Source organism: Xiphophorus maculatus, chromosome 17 (assembly GCF_002775205.1).
Source record: "Xiphophorus maculatus strain JP 163 A chromosome 17, X_maculatus-5.0-male, whole genome shotgun sequence".
In the NCBI taxonomy this organism is placed as follows: domain Eukaryota; kingdom Metazoa; phylum Chordata; class Actinopteri; order Cyprinodontiformes; family Poeciliidae; genus Xiphophorus; species Xiphophorus maculatus.
Genome location: NC_036459.1, coordinates 19,249,431 through 19,274,294, shown reverse-complemented (window position 1 = coordinate 19,274,294; position 24,864 = coordinate 19,249,431). Strand labels below are relative to the sequence as shown.

Here is a 24,864-nt window from a genome sequence, read left to right as displayed (position 1 = left end):
TAACACAGGTCATTCTAACCAACCAAACTTTTCTTGTTAATGGTCTAAAGTTAATTTAGACATTGAGAAAAATGTCAATGTCTAAATGAATGAAGAATGTGTCTTCATTCTATCTATTTAAACCGGTTGCAACTGTGTTAAAATATGTAAAAATATTTATATATAGATATACTCCTTCTAGCAATACACTTAGTCTTTTATTTCTCAGTTTATTTCATTGTTTTCTTCAGCAGACATTCATTTTTAGGTAAGCCAAAGCTTCATATAAGCCTGGCAGATTTAGGATTAATCTGCCAGGCTTAATCTTTTTAATTTCATCAACATCTTTCTTCTGACTGCAAGTAATATTAAGTTTTTACAGTGGCCCAGCCAGAGTTCTGACTTGAGTCTGACCAAGAATCTGTGGAGCGAGGTAAAGATTAGAATGATGGCACCGATTTATTTTAACCTCAAGATAAATTATTATTGTACCAGTGGAAAAAGACAAAAAGCTATTCACTCATTATAAGAAGGGTTTAATTGCTGTAATGTTGATAAGCATTTTCTTCCATTGATTATTGAGATGCTAATTTTACTCAAATGTAAATTATATATTTTTTTTATGAATCCTCATTTTAAATTGTTGAACAATCTTTTCAATTAGCCCTGCCTCATTTTAAATAGGAGAAGGAAAGGGTTGTGAATAATTTTGGGTACTGTACATCCCTACAAAATAAATATTTTTCACGAGAACGATGAACATTTTTTTTCTTTCTGGTGGCTCTTTTGGCTGATTTTATTATTATTATTATTATTATTATTATTATTAGTAGTAGTAGTAGTAGCATAAATAATTTATTAATAAACAAATACACAATATATATTCTAATGTAGGTGGCAGTAATGCAGCTTTGTGTTGACGACAGCAATAGATAAGGAAACGGACGAAGAAGAACGTTTTCAGACATTTTTTCCTCTCCAAAGATGGCGTCGACGCAGTTAACAGATGAGGAGCTTTTTTCCCAGTTGAAGTGCTTCGGTTACACTCCTGGCCCAGTCACAGAAAACACACGTCCGGTGTATTTAAAGAAACTGAAGAAGTTTCGCGAGGAGCAGCAGCAGCAGCGGGGTAAAGGCCGAGTCAGCGGGACGAGCAGCAGCAGCACTGGGGCACCAAGGCCAGTTAGACATGACGTCAGGCGCCTGAGCTCCGGCAGGAGACCGGGCCTAAAGTCCTCTGTTCTCGGCTTCAGCTCTGACGAATCTGACGCGGAAACGCCACTGAAAAGAAAGGGCCTGGATCACATGAAAAGACCCAGCCGAAGCCCACACCTTCAACAACAACAGCTGAAGATTAGAGCAGCTACGCCTCTTAACGAGGCTAACAAGAAGCAGTATGGCGTTGGGACTGCTCTGAAAAGCAATTCATTCCCGAGCCCAGACGGACAGACAAGTGCCTCTCTGGGTTGGGAAACTGGTAAAAGATCTATGCATGATCCTGAATCCAGGGACGAAGACGTTAATGATGAAGTGCAGAATTCCCACCCGGTTAATGGTCGCAGCGCTGCTCGCCTGAACACAAGCAAACTAGCCGGAGAGTACTCAGACTCGGACGAGGAGGAAGTTGGGGGCCCTGGAGGCCCAGAGCGAGACCGGAGGAGTTTGGAGCTACGACGGATTTACACAAGCGGACCGTTTGCTACGCTTGTAGACGGCAGAGGGTCCCGTATCGGAGGAAAAAACTGTGCGCTTAATCCGCTTGGGAACAGAGCCATGGCAGGCGGCAGAGAGGAGGATGAGGAGAGGGGGAAGAAAGGAGACCTGGACGCATCGGGAGGTTTACGGAGCCACATGCTTCCCAGGAAGTCGATCTACGTGTCCCTCGGCGAGGACCACCGGAGTAACACCGGGGAAAACAACCATGTTAACAGCGAGGAGGGGGCGTCCGGCAGCAACATGGCCAGCGTCGCGCTGAGACCGCGCTACCGCGCTTCCTACAGCTCGACCCTGAGCCCTCAGGGGGGCTACTCTAATCACATCCCCGTCCAGAACCACGCATATGGCCCGGGAACCCAGAAGAAGAAGCCAACTGCCCCGGAGGATGAGCTGCTGCTGCAGTTTAAAAGAGAGGAGCAGCCTTCCTCCGGAAGCTTCAGCGCACACTACCTGTCCATGTTCCTGCTCACCGCAGCCTGCCTCTTCTTCCTCCTGCTCGGCCTCATGTACATCCGCATGAGGGGCTCGGGATCCCCGGGGGGAGACGGTGTCAGTAAGTGTCTAAAATGTTTCATGTTGGCCCATCTCCATCCGGCAGAGAGGGACATATTACCAGCTGGAGTGAAAGAGATTTAAATTTAAAATACCCCAGGATTACTGGCTGCAATTAGTAATCACAGCAGCTTTTTGTTTTTCCTATCAGCTGGGGAGATCCAACAATAAAATCCAGTTGTTACACGAGGCAGGGCATTTACATAAATATATAAAACTTATTGATGTTGACAGAAATATAAATTGATAATCACAGGGGAAGGACATTTACTGTACCACTGTGCAGTATATATATAATATATAGATTAAGGTGAATTTAAAATGAAAAAGTGGTGTAGTTTATGAAGTATACCACAAATGCAGGTCAACAGGAATACTGAAAAGTAATTTCTTTTTCTGTATTTTTTCAGTTCCAAAAGTGAAACTTGTATATAATATATGTTAAGTTCACTGTTTAGTATTGTATTGTGTGGTTGATTTATAGCTTACAGCTAACAAAGATCGTAATAACTGCTTGTGACCACCTGCTGCTTCACTGGAGGAATCTTCAGCTCTTCTTCCAGTGATTCTTCTTCTTCTGCCTCTGTCAGGTTTTTGAGCATCGTTTAAAGTTCTGTAAAGTTTTCATCGGCAACACTTCATCTGGAGTAGAAAGTTCTTGTATCTCGACATAATGTAAAATCTGAATGTGTGTCATTGTTGATGGTGTTAGTTATGTCTCTCAGTTGAAGTGATGCTTCAGGCTCTGGCTGGTGAAATGAAACCCAAATAATGGCTAACAAGGAGATTCATTCTGTTTTCCTGCAGGACCAGGGTGATTTGGACAGATGCTTTCTCCTAACAGTCATCATCTATAAACTGATTTTTGTGTTTATTTGATCTTAAAATGACTTTTTATGATGGGAAGCAGGACGCGGTGGCTCTCAGTGAGAGACTGGATCTGGGCTCACCAGCTTAGCGATCAAAGTTTTCATGTCGCGTAAAAAGTTTCCAGAAACATTTACACGAGTTGTTTTTATTCTGAACACATTTTAAATAGTTCTGGTTAACTTTTGATTTCATCTTTTTATCTTCATTAATCCTTGCTTGTCTCTTTGCTGTAGTTAAGAGCCACCCGTTTGGCAGCAACTTTGACTCCTCATATGTAAGTATCATTTCTTCCTTTATGACATATATTCAGACATCCACAATGTTAAAAAGTAAAGATTAACTTTTTACTTTGGTTGCAATTTGATTGGGTTTTTTGTTTTTAACTTGTTTTTACCACAAAACATGTACATTGGATGTGTGAATGACAGTTAGTCCATCCGATTGGTCAAATATATTAATATGCAAACTATGAATGCACAACAAAACGTCATATCTAAGTTTGCACTGATTGCAGTTTTTGGCTGATTACCAACCTTCAAAAAACATGACTAATTTTGTTGTCTGAAAAGTTGCTAAATATGGCAACAAAGTTGCTGAGTTTGCCTCAGTATGGAGACTGATGTTAACAGCATGTTGAGGCGTGACCTGTTGGGGAGGAGGGAGGTTTCTGTCATGGCAGAGCTGATTTTCACTCCTTTTCACAGCACAGATCAGTTTTTCATCAAGTATTGATTGCTGATCTGACAAACTGAAGGAAATCGGTGTCGATTTATTGAATCCTAAGAAATATTGTGCTCAAGCAGGCTTTGCTATTGCATTGTTTTTACGTATCTGAGTGTAAAATCATCTGATTGGTCGGACCACCACCATCTCCAGCTGACCTAGCCAATGAGCTCTTTTAACCTCTGGCTAAAAAATCTAATACTGCTGGTGTTCAGGATCAGTTTGTGTCATAGGCATGTCGGTACAGAGCTAATGTTACAAAGTTCTATATGGTATGCTGCTATAGTAACCAAGTGTTCCTTTTTTTCCCAGAGTAAGACAGAAAAAGACGTGATCCTAAAGCTGCTGCTCAGCCTCCATGATCACCTGGCCATCGTTGCTGGTAGATATGGACTCATTGCTCAGTTTTAGCGTCATATGAACACATGCTCCATAACACACAGACAGCCAGTGCTATTAAAATCTGTCTCAACACTTTGACTCCACAACAATAATGTCCCATGAATCTTGAGTTCTGTTCAGAACAAAATTTTCAGTTCCAGTTTAGGATTTATTAACCATGACTGCCTCCTATAAGCATCAGCTGTTATGAACTATATGATATATACATCTAAAGAATGTACTTTAATGTAAGCTGTTACTCAGTTGTAACTCTGGTGTTGCTTCACAGGTCATCATGACTGTGGAGAGCAGCAGTATGCTAGCAGGAGTCTGTCCAGAGAACAGGTCACACAGTATTTACTGGTAGGTGACATGAATCAGATGCTGACTTGTGGTCAGATTTGCTCTGATTGAGCATCAGAAGCTTACATTGGAAGCCATCAGAGTTTGACCCTGGATGGACTCACTTGTCTTGGTTTTAACTGTGTGTTTTTAAGGCTCAGAATGGAGACTTTAAAGACTTCATTGACGTCTCTCTGGAGTGGATCATCCGAGCTGGTCAGGATGTTGGTATAAGGTGAGGATGTGGAGAAAATGTTCATGTGACTGTTGCTATAGCAACTCATCTTTAGCCATCATGGGCTGCTTGTGGGTATAAATGTATGTTGATGTTTAAAGTTATATTATAAGAACATATAAGGGGGTAATGGCATTACGATACCCGTTCAGCACTCATTGTTTGCAGCCTGGCTTCTGACAGACTGCCCCAGGGCAGTCATGGCTATAATCCAGTAGCTTACCACCATCAGTGTGTGAATGTGCCCTTTGAGATCTCAGTTTGGTGTAAAGAGCATTATAAATAAAATTAATTATTATTATTATTATTAACGATGGTCTTTTAAGGAACCTCTCCCTCCTTCTGTATGGACCGAATATTTAATTGACTATTATAATCCCAAATTTTCTATAAGTCAGAGAGTCTGGTATTTATTTTATGCCACCAAGTGAAATGTAAACAAAGGCAGAAGTGTCGACTCCAGCATAACAGACATGAACATCTCCTTTGTCTATTTCAAAATAAAGAACCTGAACGTTGAGCTTGTTTGCATAAAGAGCGGCCATGTTTGTTTATTCATCAACATGTTGACGATCATGTTTTCTCTGGAAAAGTGTACTGACATACGGAGACCGCCATCCTTTGCTAATGTTGACAGACTGCTGTTTGCAGCAGCTCTGCTACGCTGAAATGAACGTGGTAGTGATCACAACCTGAGATTCAGTCAAGAATAATCCAGTCCAGGATTAATCATTTTAACTGATGGTAATGCCATAAAAATTACTATTTTATCTTTTGAGAGATGCCGGTCTCATTACTTATTAGAAACCAACTTATTGGTTGAATAAATTTTAATCTAAATCTGCCAGCGGTATGAATAACTTTGCTAGGAGAGATTGTGGCTGTACAACATGCATCAGTCAGGTGTAACTGGTCTGTTCTTTAATCTCTTTTAAGTGACAAATGTCCTGTATCTGTAAATAAAGCTCTGGAAACCATGGAAACAATAGCTACCCAGGCAATCATTTCATACTGAAACCACAACAGATAAAGTATTTTTGGTGTGAACATGTGATGGACTTGTGTGTTTCCAGGCTGAGTGGGCAGCGAGCTGACGACCTAGTGACAGATGTGTCTGAGATCTCTTGGTTGGAATCCACGCATCCCAGGATGCCGTTCACCTGCCGCTTTCGCCGAGCTTTGCTCACAGTCATGAACAAAGTCCTGGTTGTTGCCGTTGGTGAGTGGACCCAAACGCATGGAGTTCTGGGAGGTTCAACGAAGGTCAAAGTTATGCAAGTAACATCAGATCTAAAACATGTAGCACTGGAACAATAGGAGCAGTGGTCTGCACCGCTAACTGACAAGTTAGCTATGATAACTCTGAAGGGCTAATCATAAACATTAGTTAGTAATATCAACATGATATTTAGTGGAAGCTCGTGCTAAAACGCTAACTTCGACCATCTTCATACCATGTGTCAATGATAAAACATGTGGGACAACATATGGAGCCAAAGTGAGACTATAAAGTTTGTTCAGTAGAAAAAGTTTGAAACTGAAAAAGATTTGAAACTGAGAAAAGCATTTTTGAATATAAAAAAATCTATGTGAAACTTAAAATGTTGAAAACTGCTTTTCAGATTCAAGGTTTTTATTTTTTGAGTATGATTTTTTTTTTTCAGTTTCATACTTTTGGCTGTGTTTTGGGTGATGAGGTGTGGTATGACAGACAGCTCCCTACCATAGCTGGACAACATAGTCCCTGATGTTGCATTCAGGGACCATGAGAACTGGTAATGTCCTTTAAAACATCATCAATATTCTATGTGTTGGTTTTGAAAAATCCCCTGTTTCACTGATATAACCTGCTCATGTCAACACACCACACAAATATCTGTGGAAAAAAAATATGATGACAAATTTAATTAACTGCTGTTGATTTATACTTATTGACCACAGTAGGGCTTTGGTCAGAAAGCACACTGGACATCAAGAGATTTTTTACTGTTTACTGTAAAACTACACAGTAAACAGAATAAACATCATTTGCTGCTCCGCATCAGAAGAACATGAATTTGAATTTCTAATTGAAGGATTCTTAAAGTGAAACTCACCCCTAAATCAACCTTTTTTGCTGATAGACCATCTAAATAGACTACTTAGGTGCAAATTTTCTTGAACTGATGACTGTCAGACTGACTGCAGTGCTGAGGAAGGATGAGAAGCTAACAGAGGCTAATGGCCGCTCTCGCTGCTTGCTCAGGACAGACAGGCTACAGCCGAGCTGCACAGTGATGTCACAGTAAAAGTCTCCACAAACATAGAAAAAGACTCTCTACATTTATCAGTAGCTGTTATTTTGAAAAAAGGCATTAGAGGAGCCTGAAAAATTGATAAATACAGCTGACAGTGGATAAGCTGACAACAGTGAATCTGATCACAGCCCACTAACCCCTCCTTCATCCCCACACTCGGCTGTGTCTCTTGGCTCCATACATGAAACAAAAACTAATCAACAATTATCGATAAATTGATACAAAACACTTATATCGTCCAGCCCTACTTCACACATTCCCTGCTTCCACAGCCCACTCCCACCAGGAACTGGGCTAACTCCCACCCTGTATTTTAATACATTCTTATTTGTATCAGGTGTATTGCTGAGTGAACTTAACATGAAAGTGTCATGTCTGCAGTTGTAGGCTTAGTGTGCAGTGTGGTCTTCTACGTGAAGTATCGCTGGAGGAGAGAAGAGGAGGAGACGAGGCAGATGTACGACATGGTGGAGAGGATCATCGGTAAGATCAGCACACTTCACGTCACAGGTTGAAGCAAAAAGCAGAAATCAGTGTAAACTGTTGTGGTCCAGATGTGTTAAGGACCCACGGTGAGGCGTGCCAAGAGAACCGGGACCTGGAGCCTTACTTGCCCATCCCCCATGTCAGAGACTCTCTGGTTCAGCCCCAGGATCGGTGAGTTCCAACAGCAGCAGGAAGTGTCCGTCAGCCTCTAGAGACCAGGTTAACCGAGTTACTCCTCAGGAGGAAGATGAAGAAGGTTTGGGAGCGAGCCGTGAAGTTCCTCTCAGCTAACGAGTCCAGGATCCGGACAGAGACGCAGCAGATCAAGGGAGCAGACTTCATGGTGTGGAGGTGGATCCAGCCGCCCCTCAGCTCTGACAAATCCAAGATGTGGCAGGGGAAAGGTACCATGCTGCTGCTATTTATTTATTTATTTCTTTTATTGTATCTTTTGTTTGTTGCTTTGAAGATTCTATAGTTGGTGTTAAAGCATTGTCAACAATGTCTTCCACTGACATAATTACCTGGTAATATTTTACATTTCCTGTCAACGTAACATTTTTTAATACAAAAATCTGGCAGCCCGACCAACAGGCTTAGCAAGTTTTCTGGGTAAAACCCTGACTTAGATGATCTCAGTTACAACAGCAATTAATTTCCCTCTTTTGATAAATAGTTATTTTGAATCAACCTGTCAGCGTCCTCAGGGTTTGCCTTTCCTCATGTTGTCACTTCCTATAGAGACATATAACAGGAGAGCATGCAGAGACATGCTGCTGCCAGCCTGATTCTGTCAAAGTTTTAGAGCTGCAGCAGACCGCTGCATGGCGGCTGATTTACAGCCAGGAAATGAATGCTGGTCTCATGTTTGTATTTTTTCCCAGCATTCCCTCTGGATCGGAGGAATTCACCACCCAACAGTCTGACTCCCTGTCTGAAGATCAGAAACATGTTTGATCCAGACATGTAAGTACCACCATGATTGAACTACCGAAGGCTCTCCAACCCCAACCTGTGTGCAGATTTTCAGTGTGTGTGTGGGGGTGTGCGTGTGTGTGTGTGCGTGCGCAGGGAGGTTGGTGACAGCTGGGACTTGGCCATCCAGGAAGCCATCCTGGAGAAATGCAGTGACAATGACGGCATTGTCCATATTTCTGTTGATAAGAACTCTAAAGAGGTGAGCTGTGTGGTGTCATTAATTCGTGTTGGTTCTGAAGCGGGTTGGTTCTGTGGTTCTCTTCCACTTACTGTGTGTTTCCACAGGGCTGTGTCTATGTGAAGTGTCTTTCTGCAGAGCACTCAGGAAAAGCGTTCAAAGCCCTGCATGGCTCCTGGTTTGATGGTGAGTTATATGCATTAAGTAGTGTGTGTGTGTGTGTGTCTCTGTATTATAGAGTGATGTGTTTGCCTGCAGGTAAGCTGGTGACAGTCAAGTATCTGCGTCTGGACCGGTACCACCAGCGCTTCCCGCAGGCCCAGGGCTGCAGTGTGCCCCTGAAGGCGTCCAGCCTCCACCAGACCCCGGCTTCCTGCCCGCTGCAGCACGGGGGCCCCAACTCCTCAGGCTTCTCCTGAGAGGGCCCCTCCCTGTATCATAGAACTGTGGCCCCGCAGCGAGGCGGCAGCACAAGCTGTTCAGTGGTGCAGAGTTTTTAAAAACATCAACTTTATATTTCAAGTGTCATAGAATTGAAAACAAAGCAAAGTGAGTATTTATTGTTATCTTTGTTCTCTTCCATCGCTCATTGCCACAGTGGAGTCATGTATGTATGTAAGCTTTCAGTGCAACACTGTCATTGTTCACTTCTGTTTATCACCGCCTCCATCCTGGCTACTGGAAAATGGGAATCCTTCTGCACAAGCACAAGCTTTCCACCATGGTGTGTGTGTTTCTGTGTGTGTGTGTGTGTCTTTGTGAGAGAGAGAGGCTGATGATCTGAGCACACATCCTGATGCTCCTGTCAGCAGACTGAGTGCATCTGCAGGAAAACCCTGAGATTATGCAACAGCAGCATTCCAGCATGTTGGGAAAACTCCATCATTTCTTTAGCTCCATCTGACCTCCCAAAGGGGTGGAGTCTGTACCACCTGACTCCTCCCTTCACCCACACTCACAGTACAGGATTAGATTAGATTAGATTAAACTTCCTTCTCCACCAGAGTCAGTGTGACTCCTTCTTAACCACGATGTCAGCACTCTGATGGAAGGAACTGAACTGAACTCCATGTATCCCACACACTGCAAGCATCTGAAGCATTGGAAGCTTCCAGTCTCCTGTTTCTGCTGCACCTTTGTACTCCTAAAACATGACGTGAGCTGATGCTTGTTTTTAATGCAGATAATACAGTATCAGACTCAGTTTTTGCTGTGTAAAATTGTGCATATAGTTTTCATATTTTGCGTTTGCTTGCTGCAGTGATGGTTTGCTGCAGATGATCCAACTGTGCCTTAAATTGTGCTTTTTTTTTTTTTGAACTGGCACTGCTTTAGAGAATGTACCGGATATAGAAAATATTGAAATTGTTTAGAGGAGAAATGAGGCAGACGTATAGTTCTTAGTTTGGAAACTTGGAAGTTGGCGTTTTGTAGAAGTTTCCTTTGATATTAAACCAAAAGGTTCTATTTATTTTCATTTTTAATGAGGGTTATGTACTATTTTAATGTCACTAGACCTGTTGTATGTTTTTCATTAATGATTGACACTTGCTTTGTAAGGATTGTCAGGATGTTTAAGACAAAATAAAGTGAACACTTTGAGAAATAAATGAACATTTAGAGCTTGACGGTGGACCATCTGAACGCTTACAAAGGATTGGACATTTTTAGAGGAACTCCTATATGAATATTGTGTTTCTTTACTGCATCCCATATTATGCTGGCATTTATGGCTGCAGATAAGTTCTTCTATTTAATCAGAATTAAAACAGTTTATCTGTGCAGGACCAATTGATGTAATTTCAAGTCACTTAGAACTCAAGTTCTTATTTATTGATCCAATGGGTTCTTACAACTCTCCATCTTCATAAGCCAAAGAGCCATTTTTGCCTAACCCTAACCACAAATTTCACATTCTGAAAAAAAAACCTCCCAGTTTTTTATATAATATAGGACATCGTCATTTTTAAAGAGCCATCATTTCTGGTTATAGTTCTTGAAGAAAAACCAAATTGTCCAGAAGATCTACACATTTCTTATATTTATAAAAAATATTGTTGGGTTGAAATCCAAAGCAAATGGAACACGAAAGGACAAGCCTGGGAAGAAAACAGTCAAAGCAGAGACTTGTTTCCAGGGAACTCTAAATTCTGAGACACCACTGGAGGACAGGGGCAGGTCTTTGACTAGACGTAAAACACCTGTGGGACTCTATGGCACAGCGGTCCATACAGAAGACAAGGAACCTCTACAGTCAACCCAGAAAATGCCACTGGTGAAAACATACCAAACAAAAAGATTACTACTTTTGCAACCCTGCTGTAAATGTTATATGTGCAGTCAATCTTTGAGGAAATGATCTTCTCTTAGTTGTTTGAAGGAACATATAAAATGCTATTGGTAATTTCAATGTTGAGGAAATTCAGTACAATTATTCAATGAAAAACTGATAAAACTTGAATTTGTTATTACATTCATATTTGAAAACATTAGTTTAATTGTGGAGATCCAAAGGGCCTCTCTGGGCCACAGTGGACAATCCCTGGCATTGTGTCATTAATTTTCCAGCAATTCCTCATTCTGAACATGCATGTAGTGACAGTGGAAAAGAAAAACTCCCTGTTGACAGGAAGAAACCTGAGCCAAGCTCAGATGAAAAACAGCAACCAGGACTGTTTTCAGAGAACATGAAGAAGAGTTTTTCCACTCTTGTACAGTAGGTGGCAGTATGTACATAAAGTTTGAAAGTGTCTGTAAATCAATATTTCTGCTATTTTTGATGTTGCTGCTGCACATAGAACATGCATGATGTGCACAAATCCATTTGAGCACATGTACTTTGGTGAAGATATGCTTCTTTACCAAAGCGGAAGCTAAACACATTTGTGCCCATATAAGGTAATGTGTTGGTGCCTTGACATTCGGCTCACTCAGACTCAGCCTGTTGGTCAGAAACTCTGTGTCTGTTCATCCGAACTCCACCTGATGTACCGCTTTAAACAAGGCTTATCAGCCGCAGAAACTGGACGTTTACCAGCTAACATCGTGCTGCTCCTGCTTCTGCTCTTCTCTGGTATGATTTTTATCTTGTTTTACGCCGAAAACTAGCTTTGTAGAGCAACAAACCGGGGCGTTTTATTAAACGATTAACATATTTGTAGTAAATGACTATTTAATCAGTATTTCACATTTTTGTCATCAATTTAATTGGTGATAACACTGCAATAATTTAAAATTTTATTATGAAACCCGGAGCTTGAATACAGGCAGGGACCTGGTTGTCCTGGTGTTCAGGATCTGTTGGTTGTCCAGATGATCTGCTGAGTCGAGCCCGTCTGAGAAGGGCTTTTTGTTTAGTAGGCGTTACTTTTCAGGAACCGTTCTGCTTGTCAGACAATAAATGACATCGTCATGAGCACAAATGAAATATGTCCCGTATGGTTACACAGCAGTTCCAATAGACCCGTCCTTCCAATATGGCTGCGGTGTTAAAGTACGTAACTTAGCCATAAAGTCTAGCCAAGCTACGTATTTATGGTTTCTACCATGACTTCCCCCGCCCCAAACCTTTATTTATAAAGAGCATACTGTACAGCAGTTTCGTGAAACAGCAAGTAGCTGCTCGAGGCTTAAAGACTGGCATGATAATACAAAAATACAAGCAGGTTGTTGCAAAATAAACATGACTGTTTATAAGACAGCTGTGACTTTAGAGGCCAAATAGACATTAAGCCCTTTCTGACCCTAGAGAAGCACATAGTTTGCTGCCCAGTAGCCAAAAGTGATGCTTAAAACAATAAAGACTTTTCTTATGCAGAGGAATAAGATAAGAATTCAAATAAACTCAGTATATCTGAAAAGACATTTTTTGCGCAAAAATGTAATTGGCTAATAGCATAGCTTTTTTTGTGTATTTATCCTACATGACAATTTTAACAGCCATTGAATTTTTTCCCTTTCAAGGTGTTAAAAACTTGGGCTAAGTTATTGTTTTAGATGTAATGAAAAAGTATTTTATATACTGGTGATTTTCTACGTTTCCCTTCTAACAAAGAATAGAGATGTCTGTAAGCTTCAGCTTAGGTTCACCTCAACTATGAGAGATGGGACCTAAAAGTAAAATCCAGAAAAATAACATTGATTTGATTTTCCAATAATTAATTGGTGTTTTGGTCTATGAAATAAGCATTTGATACAATAGAAAATGAGAACTTAATATTTGCTACACAAACCTTTGTTTATAATTTCAGATCAGATATTTCTTGTAGTCAAAAAATATCTGACTACAAGAATAGTCAGATATTCTGACTATTCTTGTTATATTGATTGCAATATACTATTGCAATATACTATTGCAATCAATGGGTTTTTGGTCCACTCCTCAGATCTTCTCCAGATCTCTTAGTTTATTATTAATATATTTTTTATGTATATACAAAAAATAAAAACTTCCTTTTGAAGGTGTAGTGCCTTCTATTTTGCCCGATGCTGTATACAGCCTGGGAAGGCATTGCATTAAAAGGACTTTTAAACCATAGGAGCAGAATTTCTCTATTTTCAAAACGCAACTTTTTAAAACTTTAGTGCATCTGCCTCTGGTTCATGCCAGACTTTATATTGTGACGAGAAAGCCACTGAATGGATGCTTCCCAATCGTCTGATTGTGGGTGCATGTAAAAATCTCACAGCTGAGCTTTTCTGGGAAAATGATTCATACTTCAGTTTAGTATCTCATGGTGTTGATGAGCTTTGGTAGATTACAGGACTGACCTATTAGTGTATATGAACACAGTGAGGGGAAAAGAAATCTGCTTTGCAACACTTCAGTTCTTTTTCCTGTCTAATGTCTCAGAAGTGATCAGTATCTCTCTGTCTGTAGCGTCACAGGTTTATGGCTGTCTTCCTTAGACATGGGCTCCTCTTGGCCTTGCATCGTACCCTTGGGCAAGCCAGCAACACAGCCTACCCCTCTGCTCTGCCTGCAGCTGTTCTAGGTAGAGTAATAGATTTAAGTGCGAAAATATGCTCTTTGTTTACAACAATGTTGACTGTAATACTTTTACATAACAGTCTAAAATGACAATATAAAACATGAAATAGTTTTTCTAGTGGAAGCTCCGACCAGCCGGTGCTGAGAATCAGGAGTAGAGCTGGGGAATCTTAAATATTTCTAAAATAGGAACCATACTTTTATAACAAATTTATGTCAGATCATGATTTCTTGGTTAATGTCAAGTTGTCATAACAAAGACATTTTGAATAATGTCAACTTTGTATTAAAAGTGTCATGATTTACCGAATGACACTTTATGACAACAGTCATAAATATTCATGAAGACTTATTCATGTTCATGACAGGTGTTATGTCACGTTTATGACGGTGTCATGACAGTCTTATTCCCAACCTGTCAAATAAATTGTTACCAAACGTTTCAGTAAATATCTACATTTTTCTCTTTCCAAACTTTATTTTTTATTTTGGCACCAATCTGAAGTATCATTTTCCCAGGCAGAGCTCAGCAGAAGGTCGCACTGCATCAGATTACAGTAAAACATCAAAATAAGGATATGAAGTAAATACTTTACCTTAAAGGAGCCAAAAGGTAACCAGCTTTCTGCTCTGTTTTTTCCCAACATATACAATCATACTCCATTTTATGAATTGCTATTATTTTTTAATTTTTTGATTAACAATTACAAAGATTAGATTATCATCAAAAAAACAAACAAAAAACAATAAATGTGCAGTTATAGTTGACAGAAACGTACAAAATTTAAATATCAATTTTAACTACAATCCAATATGTAGTCCTATTGATGAAAAATTAAGTTAAGTATTTAATTATGGTTCACCTAAGAGAGAGATATAATAGATACAGCTGTTAAGGTGGAATACATTCTTTAACTAATATTCAATTAATCTTATTCATATTGAGTCAATTCACAACCAAAGCAGATTGAATCTCCTGATCAGTGTTTGTAAGCATGTAAACACAATTTTATTGGACTCCAAGGATTTTCATTTTATGATGAGAAGATTTCTTAGAGAAAACTTTAAAAAAGTTATTTTTGAACTTGGATCTGATAAGTCTGCACAATAATGCATTGTCAGCACAAAAACTGCTGCTGCCAACCGTTGTGTACGTTTCCACTGAATGATGGCCAAACCATAGCTGGAAGTGAGAAGGTAAGATCAACAAAGCCTGGAAACAGAATCAATCTTCATGGTAAACCATGAACAAATAAGTGACTGTACCATTTTCTGTGTCCTTTTTAACCAATCCTCTTCAGAACCTTCATCAACACTGTGGATTTCAGTGATCCAGCAGCCTGGTTTTGGTTTCTAATGCTGTTCATGATCCTGTTTTCCCTTGTCATTCTGTCCCTCATCCAGTCCAGACCTGGGTTGTGGCCCTGCTGAGGGCAGGTTGATTCTAGTTCTGTGTTGGGCTCTGCCTTTTCTCCAGCAACCATGTCGGGCTTCAATCTGCTGCATCTAATAACCAAGAGTCAGCCTGTGCCTCTGAGGTCCTGCAGTCTCCCCTCAGGTCCACTGACTGCGTGCTGTGTGTCTGATTGGCTCTGCCTCGCATTAACACGTTAACGCATTGCTGGAGTGGTGTGCTGTGTTTTGGTTTGTTTTCTAATCAGACTGATCTGAACTAACCATTTCTAGCTTTTAATTGGTCGTTTCAGAGAACAGAGATCTTACCTGTTTGTTCACCAAACCAAGTCTAAATGAACCGACAAGGTTAATTGTTAGATTTGGATTTTTTTGCCCTGAATCCTTCAACATTAAAAGATCCTGATTAAAGAAAATCAAACAATTTAAGAATCTAAAAAGCTGAATAAGAACGCAAGGCAATTTTACTCACATGCTGCCTTTCAATTATAATTTATTGTTTGGACAAAGTCTAGTTTCAGGCTTAATTTAAGGCAACAGTAAATATTTAGATGGTAACTGATGTCTTTTGGCCTCTTGATAAATTGATAGAGATGAATGTCTGGACAAGAACAGCCTCTAAAATCAGAAGTGACCAGCTATATTGATCCAAGTTCTGACTGTAACCAATCACAAACTAGCATCTTCCAAATATTCAAACAAAATGTTAAACTAGTTGTCCTAGAACCATCAACGCCATTCAATGCTGAACTTTTTCTGGCACTAACCCAGCACTAATCAGCACCTAGACTAACAGTTGACTTTGTAAAACATTTTCCATATTTGTCTAACTAATTATACAATTTGAAGAGCGTGTACGTACAGGCAGAGACCTTTAAAATTGCCAACTTGAATCTGATCCAAGAATAAGGAGGGAGTGAAAGATTAGGGTGATTGCAAGGAGGGCCTCCAAACTCAGAGGCTTGGAGAGCTCTACCAAAGATGAATCATCAAAACAGCAGAGGACACATGGAAAAAGCTGAGCAACAAGGAAAGGGTTTTATCTGAGTCAGGTTTGTTCCTTAGAGACTATGTTTTTTGCAAGATTGGCAGAATGAATCTGGGTTGACTTGACAATTTGTCAGGTTTGCTGGTGGAGTCGAAAGCTAAATATACTGGAGAATTGCAGAAGGAAGTCCGGGCTGTACTTCAGTCTCTGGCACTGACCATATCTCTCCAGAAAGAGAGTCAGAAACCCCAAGGGAGCAGCATGCTTCATACTTCAGCAGGACCTGCAGCCCATCATCCAGTCTGCAGGAAAAGACAACCACATATAATACAAATATAAAATAAAATGAGAAGAACCAGTGGATTTTCTCTGTTTTCATTTTGACAGAGATGCATGTCAAGACAGTTAAAATTTGGGTAAAATCCAGTATTGGTGTATTTTAGGTTTTAGTTGTTCATAGTATGAATCAGAGGTTTTAGTCACGTGATTTAAATAGTTTGTACATACATTATATGTTCTTTTGGGATTCAAATAGCGCTTGTGATTGTGCCAGCACATAAGATATTTTGTTTTTAGAATTTTTTGAAACTTTCTTTTACTATCACTTCACCAGTATAGGCTACAGCCTGATCTTGTATGATGAAACAAAGACTGCTTTGAGGATGTTCTCCACCTGGCTGACTAACCCTGTCCCGAAGAGTCGGGGTTGGCCACATCTCTGAGGTAGTTCAGCTTGGTGTTGGGGCCGAAAGGGCAGAGAGAGTTACCTGGTTCTGGATACTAACACCTGTCTAACATTGCCGGTACTTCAACTACAAGGAATCCCACTTTTCATTATTTGGGAAGTCTATTCCTATCAAATGGAGAGAAAGATTGGTAAAATTTTTGAAGACTGATGTAATTAAGAACCTTGTCTGAATATTGGATATTGCATTTTCTTTAGAAGATTGTAGATATGAGCTATGAAAAAATCTTAATAGGCAGATTCTCCACAGATAATTTGGAGTTACATTCTTCAGAAAAATCTGTGAATGTTGACTCTGTAGGAACACTGAGTAGGTCTTCTGGATTCCTGTGCATCCAGAGGAACTACATGGGCGGATTTAGCATCTTCCTGACATTCTCCAGTGGGAACAGTTCAAGCCTCTCACAGTGGAGGTCTTGGAGTTGAGGGTTGGGTATCCTGGCTCTAGCTTGGGCACTGTGTAGGGCCCTGGAGGGGACCTGGAAGGTCCAGGGAGGGAGTTCTGGAAGCAGAATGTAAGTCACATTTAGAACACACTGTTTAAACAGGAACTAAAGGCAGTATAATTGTCATCATTGTAGATACTTCTGATTGCATAAGCCATCTAATTTAACATTTTGGATGCTGCCTCCCATGATGTAAAGCCAAAGTACAGTTTGTATGGACAGTAGATTTTGTTTGTGAAACTGTATTTCTCTTATTACTCTGCTGTCCTCTTAAACCATGTGATGTTGCTTTTGACTTGTCTGGCCTAGGATCCAAACATTACACTTCAATAGTGGCTACAGGGAAGGTGGTCTTTATTTACTTTTAAATTCAGCGTTTACTGGTGAGGTCAACCTTTAACTAGACCAAACTTTCAGCTGCGTAATGAACTGCCTGGCTTTGCTGCAGCTTGCATGCACCAAGTCACTTTCTTAAATAATTGTCTAGCTGCACATTTTTTAAATGTCTGTTTAGTTTTTTTTAATAGGACGTTCACAACTTCAATGTATATAAAAATGTCTATGTGCAGGTTGAAGGAAGTGATAAAAACCTCTAGTGCAAGACCAATTGTAACATTATGGCTATTTTTTTTAATTTACTGATCAGCCACATCTGGAAACCAATGAACAACATAGTTTTATCCTAATGCGACAATGTCAGAAATAACATGAAATTCTTGATCCAAACATGGTTAGCCTGCAGTCTACTGCAGACCTACAGAAACACACACCGCATGTCGTGCGTGGGTGTGGGGGTGCGTGTGTGGTGTACCCATTGCTCATCCTGCTGAGGTTTTACATTTTGACACACTGCTGCATTCGGAAGACAATTAGTTGCACTTAGTTTTATATTGGGATATTAGCATTAAGGGGACTGAAATCACACACACATCACACTTTTCAGATTTTTAAAGATAAAAAGCTTTGGATTCCAAGGTATTATTTTTCTTCCACTTCATATCAATATACAATTTCTTGTTAGGCTATCACCCAAGTTCTAAATAAAATATGTTTAAGTTTGTACTTCTAAAGTGATAAATGTGGAAAAGTTACTCATGTGAACAACAAACTCGCATCTTATAAGGATCTGCTGCCAGCGTCCCAGCAGGTGTTCTCAGCAGAAGGTTTTCAGTTTGCGGCTGATCAGTGGATAAGATTCTGTGTGTGATGCTTTATATATACAGTACAGACCAAAAGTTTGGACACAGCTTTTAATTCAATGAGTTTCCTTTATTTTCATGACTATTGACATTGTAGATTCACACTGAAGGCATCAAAACTATGAATAACACATGTGGAAATATGCACTAAACAAAAAAGTGTAAAACAACTGAAAATAGCCCTTATACTCTAGTTTCTTCAAAGCAGCAACCTTTTGCTGTGATTACTGCTTTGCACACACTCTGCATTTTCTTGATGAGCTTCAAGAGGTAGTCAACTGAAATGGTTTTCACTTCATAGGTGTGCCCTGTCAGGTTAATAAGTGGGATTTCTTGCCTTATAAATAGTCATGGAAATAATGAAAACCTATTGAATTAGAAGGTGTGTCCAAACTTTTGGTCTGTACTGTAGTTAGATAAGCAAATCACATATTGATTCTTCTTCTGGGGCTTCAGAAGAAATCTGTAGTGAACTTTTTTCCTGTCTTCATTCACAGGAGCCTGTAGGAGTAAGAAGACCTGGCCAGTGAGTTTCCCTCAGGAGGAACTGAGGAAACGCCTCACCCCAAAGCAGTTCCATGTCACTCAGGAGAGAGGAACCGAGAGGTTGGGAAGATAGAGCTTTGGTTCTCTGCCAAGTCACAAATCAGTCTTTTTTTTAATTTTATAATTGCCCTGGAATAGATCTCAGGTTTCACTGCGTGCTTGAATTTTATTCCAATAGATATTTTGCAATTGGGTGAAGTACAGGGTGGAAGTAGAATCTGATTATATTATACTAGCCTGATAATAATCCTACAGTGCATGGTACCACATTACTAACTACTGAATCATTTTGTGCTGTTATTATTTATTAATACTTCCTTTCCCACAGTGCCTTTACTGGGGAGTTCACATACCATAAAGATGAGGGAATCTATCACTGTGTTGTCTGTGGGGGCCCTCTCTTCAGGTGAGGAGCTCTGTACACCACACCTGACTGCCCATGTGTTTGTGCTTGCCCAACAGATGGATTAAAGCTCACAGTACAGTTATAAAAAATCAGTTAAATCAGAGGATTATTTTTGTAACAAAAGATCATAAGACAAAACAATACCATTGCTATATATGAGCTATTTTTGTTTCCTTTTACAGCTCAGATTCTAAATTTGACTCACAATCAGGTGAGTAGAACTTCTGTCAGATTTCTGTCCAACTGTCTGAACTCCCTCATTTCCATCTGTAGTTATTTATTTTACTGCTCAATAACTGAATCTGATTCATATAAAACAAGCTGAAGCTCTAATGGAGCCTTGTTGTGAAGCCTCAGGTGTCATATGTGACTCATTATTCTAGATATATGGTATTAATATGCCATATGTTGATAAAGACAGAAGTGTGAAATGTAATCTGGAAGGAGGTGGAGGTTTTTATCCCAAGATTCCTCTTGTGTTCTTAAACAAACCGTGTGTAGGCTGGCCGTCCTTCTTTGACCTGCTGAAGGAGGAGTCCGTCTCTCTGGCTGATGATTTCTCCTTCGGCTTACACAGAGTGGAGACTACCTGCAGCCAGGTGAGCTGCAACACACCACTTTATTTATCAAGTTTCCTTAAAGTTCTTGTAGTAAACTGATTTACTTCATAAAGTAAATCAGTTCAAAATCATTTTTAGCCTAAATCCCACTTCATCCCTCACCCTGACGCTGTGTTTGTGGGGTGGGGTGTATGTGATGAAGCAATGTGTGTAAATCTACGCTCTCATATAGAACATCAACATAAAGACCAATAACTATTCTAATTTCTAGTTGAAAGTGCTTCATTATGTTACAGTTTTAACATACATACTTATTATTAATAAACAGAAAAAAATAGTACTTATCAAATACAATATTTGTCAATTTGCAGTGCTTGTATGTATACCATCACAATTATAATGAGAAGATTGTCCAATAGGTATGCACAGTTATGTCCAAAATTATTCATACCTCTATTTGTCATGAAATGGTTCGGTGAGGGGTGGTGGACCCAGGTAGTGATGTGACGTGATGTGCCGAGGCTTCGAGGCGTGTGTCGAGTAATGGAGGGGGCGTTTCCGTAAAGCGCGTATCGAGGCTTGCTTCATTTAGGGGAGGAGCCGAAAACGATGACGTCCGAAGCCTCGCTGCCTGGCTGTACCACGTGACTGCTTCGGGAAGTGGCTCAGATGTTGGCGCGGGGTTTGACAACTTTAGAAACCCCACAGGCTCCATTCAAAATGTGGGTTGTTGTAGGCGAGTTGCGGTCAGTTGAGAGAGTGGATAGAGTTTTGATAGTTTGGATAGCAGCGTTTGGATAATGGTTATTTAGTTTGAGACAGTTAGTTTGGTGTGTTTGGAGAGTTTAGGAGAGATAGATAGATAGATAGATAGATAGATAGATAGATAGATAGATAGATAGATAGATAGATAGGAGATTTAGGAGCACGAGGACAGGATAGGAGAAGGATGGAGCCGGCGAGAAAGAGGAGGATTTCCCCTCCTCTTTCGATTTCGAATTGATAAGCCCTAACAAGGTAAGGTGAACTGAACATTTGCAGATGCATTACGTTTGCTTATGAGGAACTGTATTTTTCACTGTTTCTTATTTTCTGTAAAGGTGAGGTGTTTATTGTGCTCCAAGGAGTTGGGGTACAATAATAACACCTCATCCATGTAGTGTCAAAAAAGAGAAATCGTTTGAAACCAAAAACTGTGGAGAAATTGTTGTTTCTTAATAAAAATGCATGAAATCATCCAAGTTACACAAGCATTAGCCTATTCACCACCCCCTCCCTAGTTCCACAAGCACTTTCACTGTCCTCTGCCTGATTAAGTCCATGCCATTTTTCTAGAGTCACAGAAAAACTTTATTACACAACATGTCATATCACATGACACTACTATTTTGGGAATAATTACACACAGAGGATACATTCAAACAATATTTTATTATACACATATGTGTATACATAATTTATGTAGACAAATGATTTTGTCCTACACCTTTTGTGAAGTCATTCCCAAGAGCCATAATAGACAAAAATTCAATGCATCACACGTGTTAAGATACAGCTGGCTGTGATTATACACCTGGCCAGTAGGTGGTTTCGTGTGCACATGAAGCCTCAAGAAATGAACCCTTTCTCGAACCATTTGGCTCAAGTGGTTCAATGCCTCATGAGGCTTCATCTCACCATCACTAGACCCAGGTAAGATGAATATGGTGATTTAATGGATAAAGTCCAGAACAACACAGTCCAAACAACGAGCAGCAGGCACAAGGACACACTGACAACGAATAGACTAGACATTGACGAGGACCCGACGAGGAACAAGGAACACAGGTGGAGTTAAATACATGGGAGGGTAATGACAGAACGAGACACACCTGGGAACAATCAAGGGGAGGACAGGACAACGAAGAAACTCAAGGACACAAAAAACTCTAAATGAACACAGAAAACGCAGATCCTGACACTATTAGATTTACATTTGAGTACTATTTTAATTAATCTTTAAATTCAGCCTACATTTTAATTTAGCATACAACAATTTTTTTGCAATGGAAATAATATCGATGTTTTGGAGTGGCTCAGTCAAAGTAAATCCTAACTGGAATCTGGACTGGAGATCTATGGATTGAACTAAAGATGAGGGTGATGGTAAGGAGGCTTTAAAACCTCAGAGACTCATCCAACATTCCAGCATTTGCTGTAATGATAAAAAAAATGTTCCCACCAGAAAACTACTTCTTGGTTGAAAATAAATCATTTTCTCTTCAGTTTGTTGTGTTTATATAGTTCTGATTCTCAGCAAATGTTTTCTTCAGACATAAAGTATGCTGGAGGTTCCACACAGGTTGCTCAGTGCTGCTTAATGTCCCTGTGTTTCAGTGTGGAGCTCATCTTGGTCACCTGTTTGACGATGGTCCAAAACCTACTGGAAAGCGTTACTGCATCAACTCTGCTTCCCTGGCGTTTCAGGCCGCAGGCCCGGCTGAGGGTGGCGCCTCGGCCTCCAGCGGCGCTGCCACTTGCGGGAAGGTTGACCTATAGGAGCGCAGCTGGCTGCCTGCCAGCAACAGTTAGGGAAAGTCAAAACAGCTCATTAAAAAGATGCTTTGTTTTTGATGTGCTGACCGAACGAAACACCAATAAAGTTAATGAATGTAGCTAAACTGACATATTTTGACAGTGTTTGAAACTGTAATCTAAGGTAGTGGTGATATACCAGAGCACTAGAGGGATAACTCATCTGCTGATTTCTACAACATGGCCGTGGTTCCCATAGTAACCAATCGCAGCCACCAGTGACAGTCCCTTTAATGCTTTAATGAAGATCCTTTAGGGTTCTGGTGTGTTTACAGAAAGGAAACGGAAAAATACTTTTTAAAGGAAGGCTGTGGATGCTCAGTATTGGCATTGCAGTATGCTCATGTAATGTTTTTCAGGACAAGTCAATGCATCATGAGTTTGAGAGGCAAGTATTGATGAAGGAGTTTTAGGTTATGTTACATTTACCATTATTCTTAGCATAAGTCACTTAAAAATAGCATTTTTCCTTGTGTACCCGATTTTCATCCTCTGTAATATTTGAATAGATTTAAGTCAGGAAATGTTTTATTTAAACTCTATTTCTCTATCTTAGCTGTGCTAGATCCACATGCTGTACTCTCTTTTCACAAATATATCCATATGTGTCTAACAACAAGCCTTCCAGACAGATTCAGCTAGCGTTTGACATTACTGCAGGAATCTGTAGAGTGAGGTTTGAAGGCAGGGTTTTTGGACGGACACAACAGCAAAGATGATGAAGCATCTTTCTTCTGGCGTATATCCATATGTTCACTGGATATGATGTGCGTCATCATATGTTCAGATCCACATGAAGACAGTCTGTCTTCAGCTGTGTTAACATATCCAGTCAGGGTGAAGAGAAAGGAAAGGAGGTTCAACCAGCAAACACTTTTCTACTCCGTTGTTTAAACACATAATTATAATTATGCTTTAAAACAATCCTAAGCCTTCTCTGAGTGAGTCTGTCATACAACAGAGTCTTCAGTCAGAGGCCTCTTAAGATTCTCTGTAAATTCCAAAAAATCTTGAATTAATGTAAGTTACAACAACATTTCATTTCCCTTTGGAATCAATAACATATTTTTGAATTTTGATTTGAACTTAAAACATGAGTAGAATCTGTTAACAGCCAGATCTTACATTACAGAACCTTAAGTCTTGGCTTTGTTTGTGCCATGGCTGCAAATTGTGGATCTGTGGGTTTAGTTACGCTAAATTTCTCTGATTTGTATTAGATTAATTCTGAATGATATTGCACTGAGAAGAGTAATGAAATATCTATGCAAGTTTTTGATTTCAGTGTGAAGCATATTGGAACACTAAATGGGTTTTGAGCTGCCTTTTTAGGTCAGAAATATTTTGTGTTTTTGATTTTAAGTTTAGCCACTTTTATCTTTACAGTTTCATCTGAACACCTCATCAAACTGGTGAATAAAATATATTCATAAAAAGTCTCACACTCTTAATACTATTTAGTACTTGACTAATTCCCAGGGGAATTTGTGAAGTGTTTTTATTGTTAAATAATGTATTTTCTTGACCTCCAGACATCACAGTCGGCTCATCAGACAGAAAATGACTTTTTTAAAATCTCTCTGTCAAGAAACCCCCCGAATGATCCAACCTTAATAAGAAGCTGTTCTGTTTTGGAAACTTATATAAACATAATTTCTCTCCAACCACTCTTTTAGGTCAGTCAGGTCAGCTGGCTTCTGCAGGCATTGCTGACTGTAAATGTTCCCCACAAAACATGAAAACATAAACATGACTGCATAATATTGATTGTAGTACTTTTAAAGTTTGATTTCATACAGTAGAAGCAATAAGTTTACATGCACTGATTAAAAACATATCCACATATTTTCACTGTTTGAAGTTGAAGCAGACCAAACAGCTCTTGTTTTATGTCAGTTAAAACGACCAATCGTTTTGCTCAGGAAGGAGACGGTTCTGTGTGAGATATAAACATTTTGGTCCAAAATGTCCAGATAGGTCCAGAACAAAAACCAAAGATCTTGTGAAGAAGCTGCTGACGCTGGTAAGACAGAATCAATATTCACAGTGAAACTGTCCTGCACCAAACAGGTACAGGACAGAGAGGAAGAATCCATTACTCCAAAAGAAACAGCAAAAAACCAGACTGCAGTTTGCAAATTTCCACAGGGACAAAGACCTTCAATTTATGAAATGGGTATTTTGATAACAGGATAACAGGCTAAAGATGAAACAAGACAAACAAAAAAAGCATTATCTGAAAAAGGATTATGATGCACTA

The 24,864-nt window shown here is 39.8% G+C and overlaps 2 protein-coding genes across 5 annotated transcripts; both read left to right on the top strand.

Moving 5' to 3' along the window:
* The first annotated feature begins 923 nt into the window (after positions 1–923).
* Positions 924–10,365, top strand: lemd3 (LEM domain containing 3). The gene is made up of 13 exons (XM_023350394.1): positions 924–2,248; positions 3,351–3,391; positions 4,153–4,222; positions 4,511–4,584; positions 4,719–4,798; positions 5,872–6,017; positions 7,477–7,578; positions 7,650–7,752; positions 7,822–7,985; positions 8,466–8,547; positions 8,653–8,758; positions 8,845–8,923; positions 8,996–10,365. Exons 1-13 carry the CDS (start codon positions 964–966, stop codon positions 9,154–9,156), a joined length of 2,493 nt encoding a protein of 830 aa, XP_023206162.1. The 5' UTR covers positions 924–963; the 3' UTR covers positions 9,157–10,365.
* A 1,269-nt stretch (positions 10,366–11,634) lies between these two features.
* Positions 11,635–24,043, top strand: msrb3 (methionine sulfoxide reductase B3). Of its 4 annotated transcripts, none has more exons than XM_023350550.1 (7): positions 11,635–11,810; positions 13,617–13,731; positions 19,016–19,124; positions 19,393–19,470; positions 19,653–19,681; positions 19,972–20,069; positions 22,407–24,043. In XM_023350550.1, exons 2-7 carry the CDS (start codon positions 13,629–13,631, stop codon positions 22,566–22,568), a joined length of 579 nt encoding a protein of 192 aa, XP_023206318.1. In that variant the 5' UTR covers positions 11,635–11,810; positions 13,617–13,628; the 3' UTR covers positions 22,569–24,043. The 4 variants fall into 4 exon arrangements, with proteins under 4 accessions (XP_023206318.1, XP_023206319.1, XP_023206317.1 ...); XM_023350551.1 differs by lacking the exon at positions 13,617–13,731 and adding an exon at positions 15,132–15,285 and having other exon boundaries at positions 11,638–11,810; XM_023350552.1 differs by lacking the exon at positions 11,635–11,810 and adding an exon at positions 15,132–15,285 and having other exon boundaries at positions 13,642–13,731.
* The last annotated feature ends 821 nt before the right edge of the window (positions 24,044–24,864 follow it).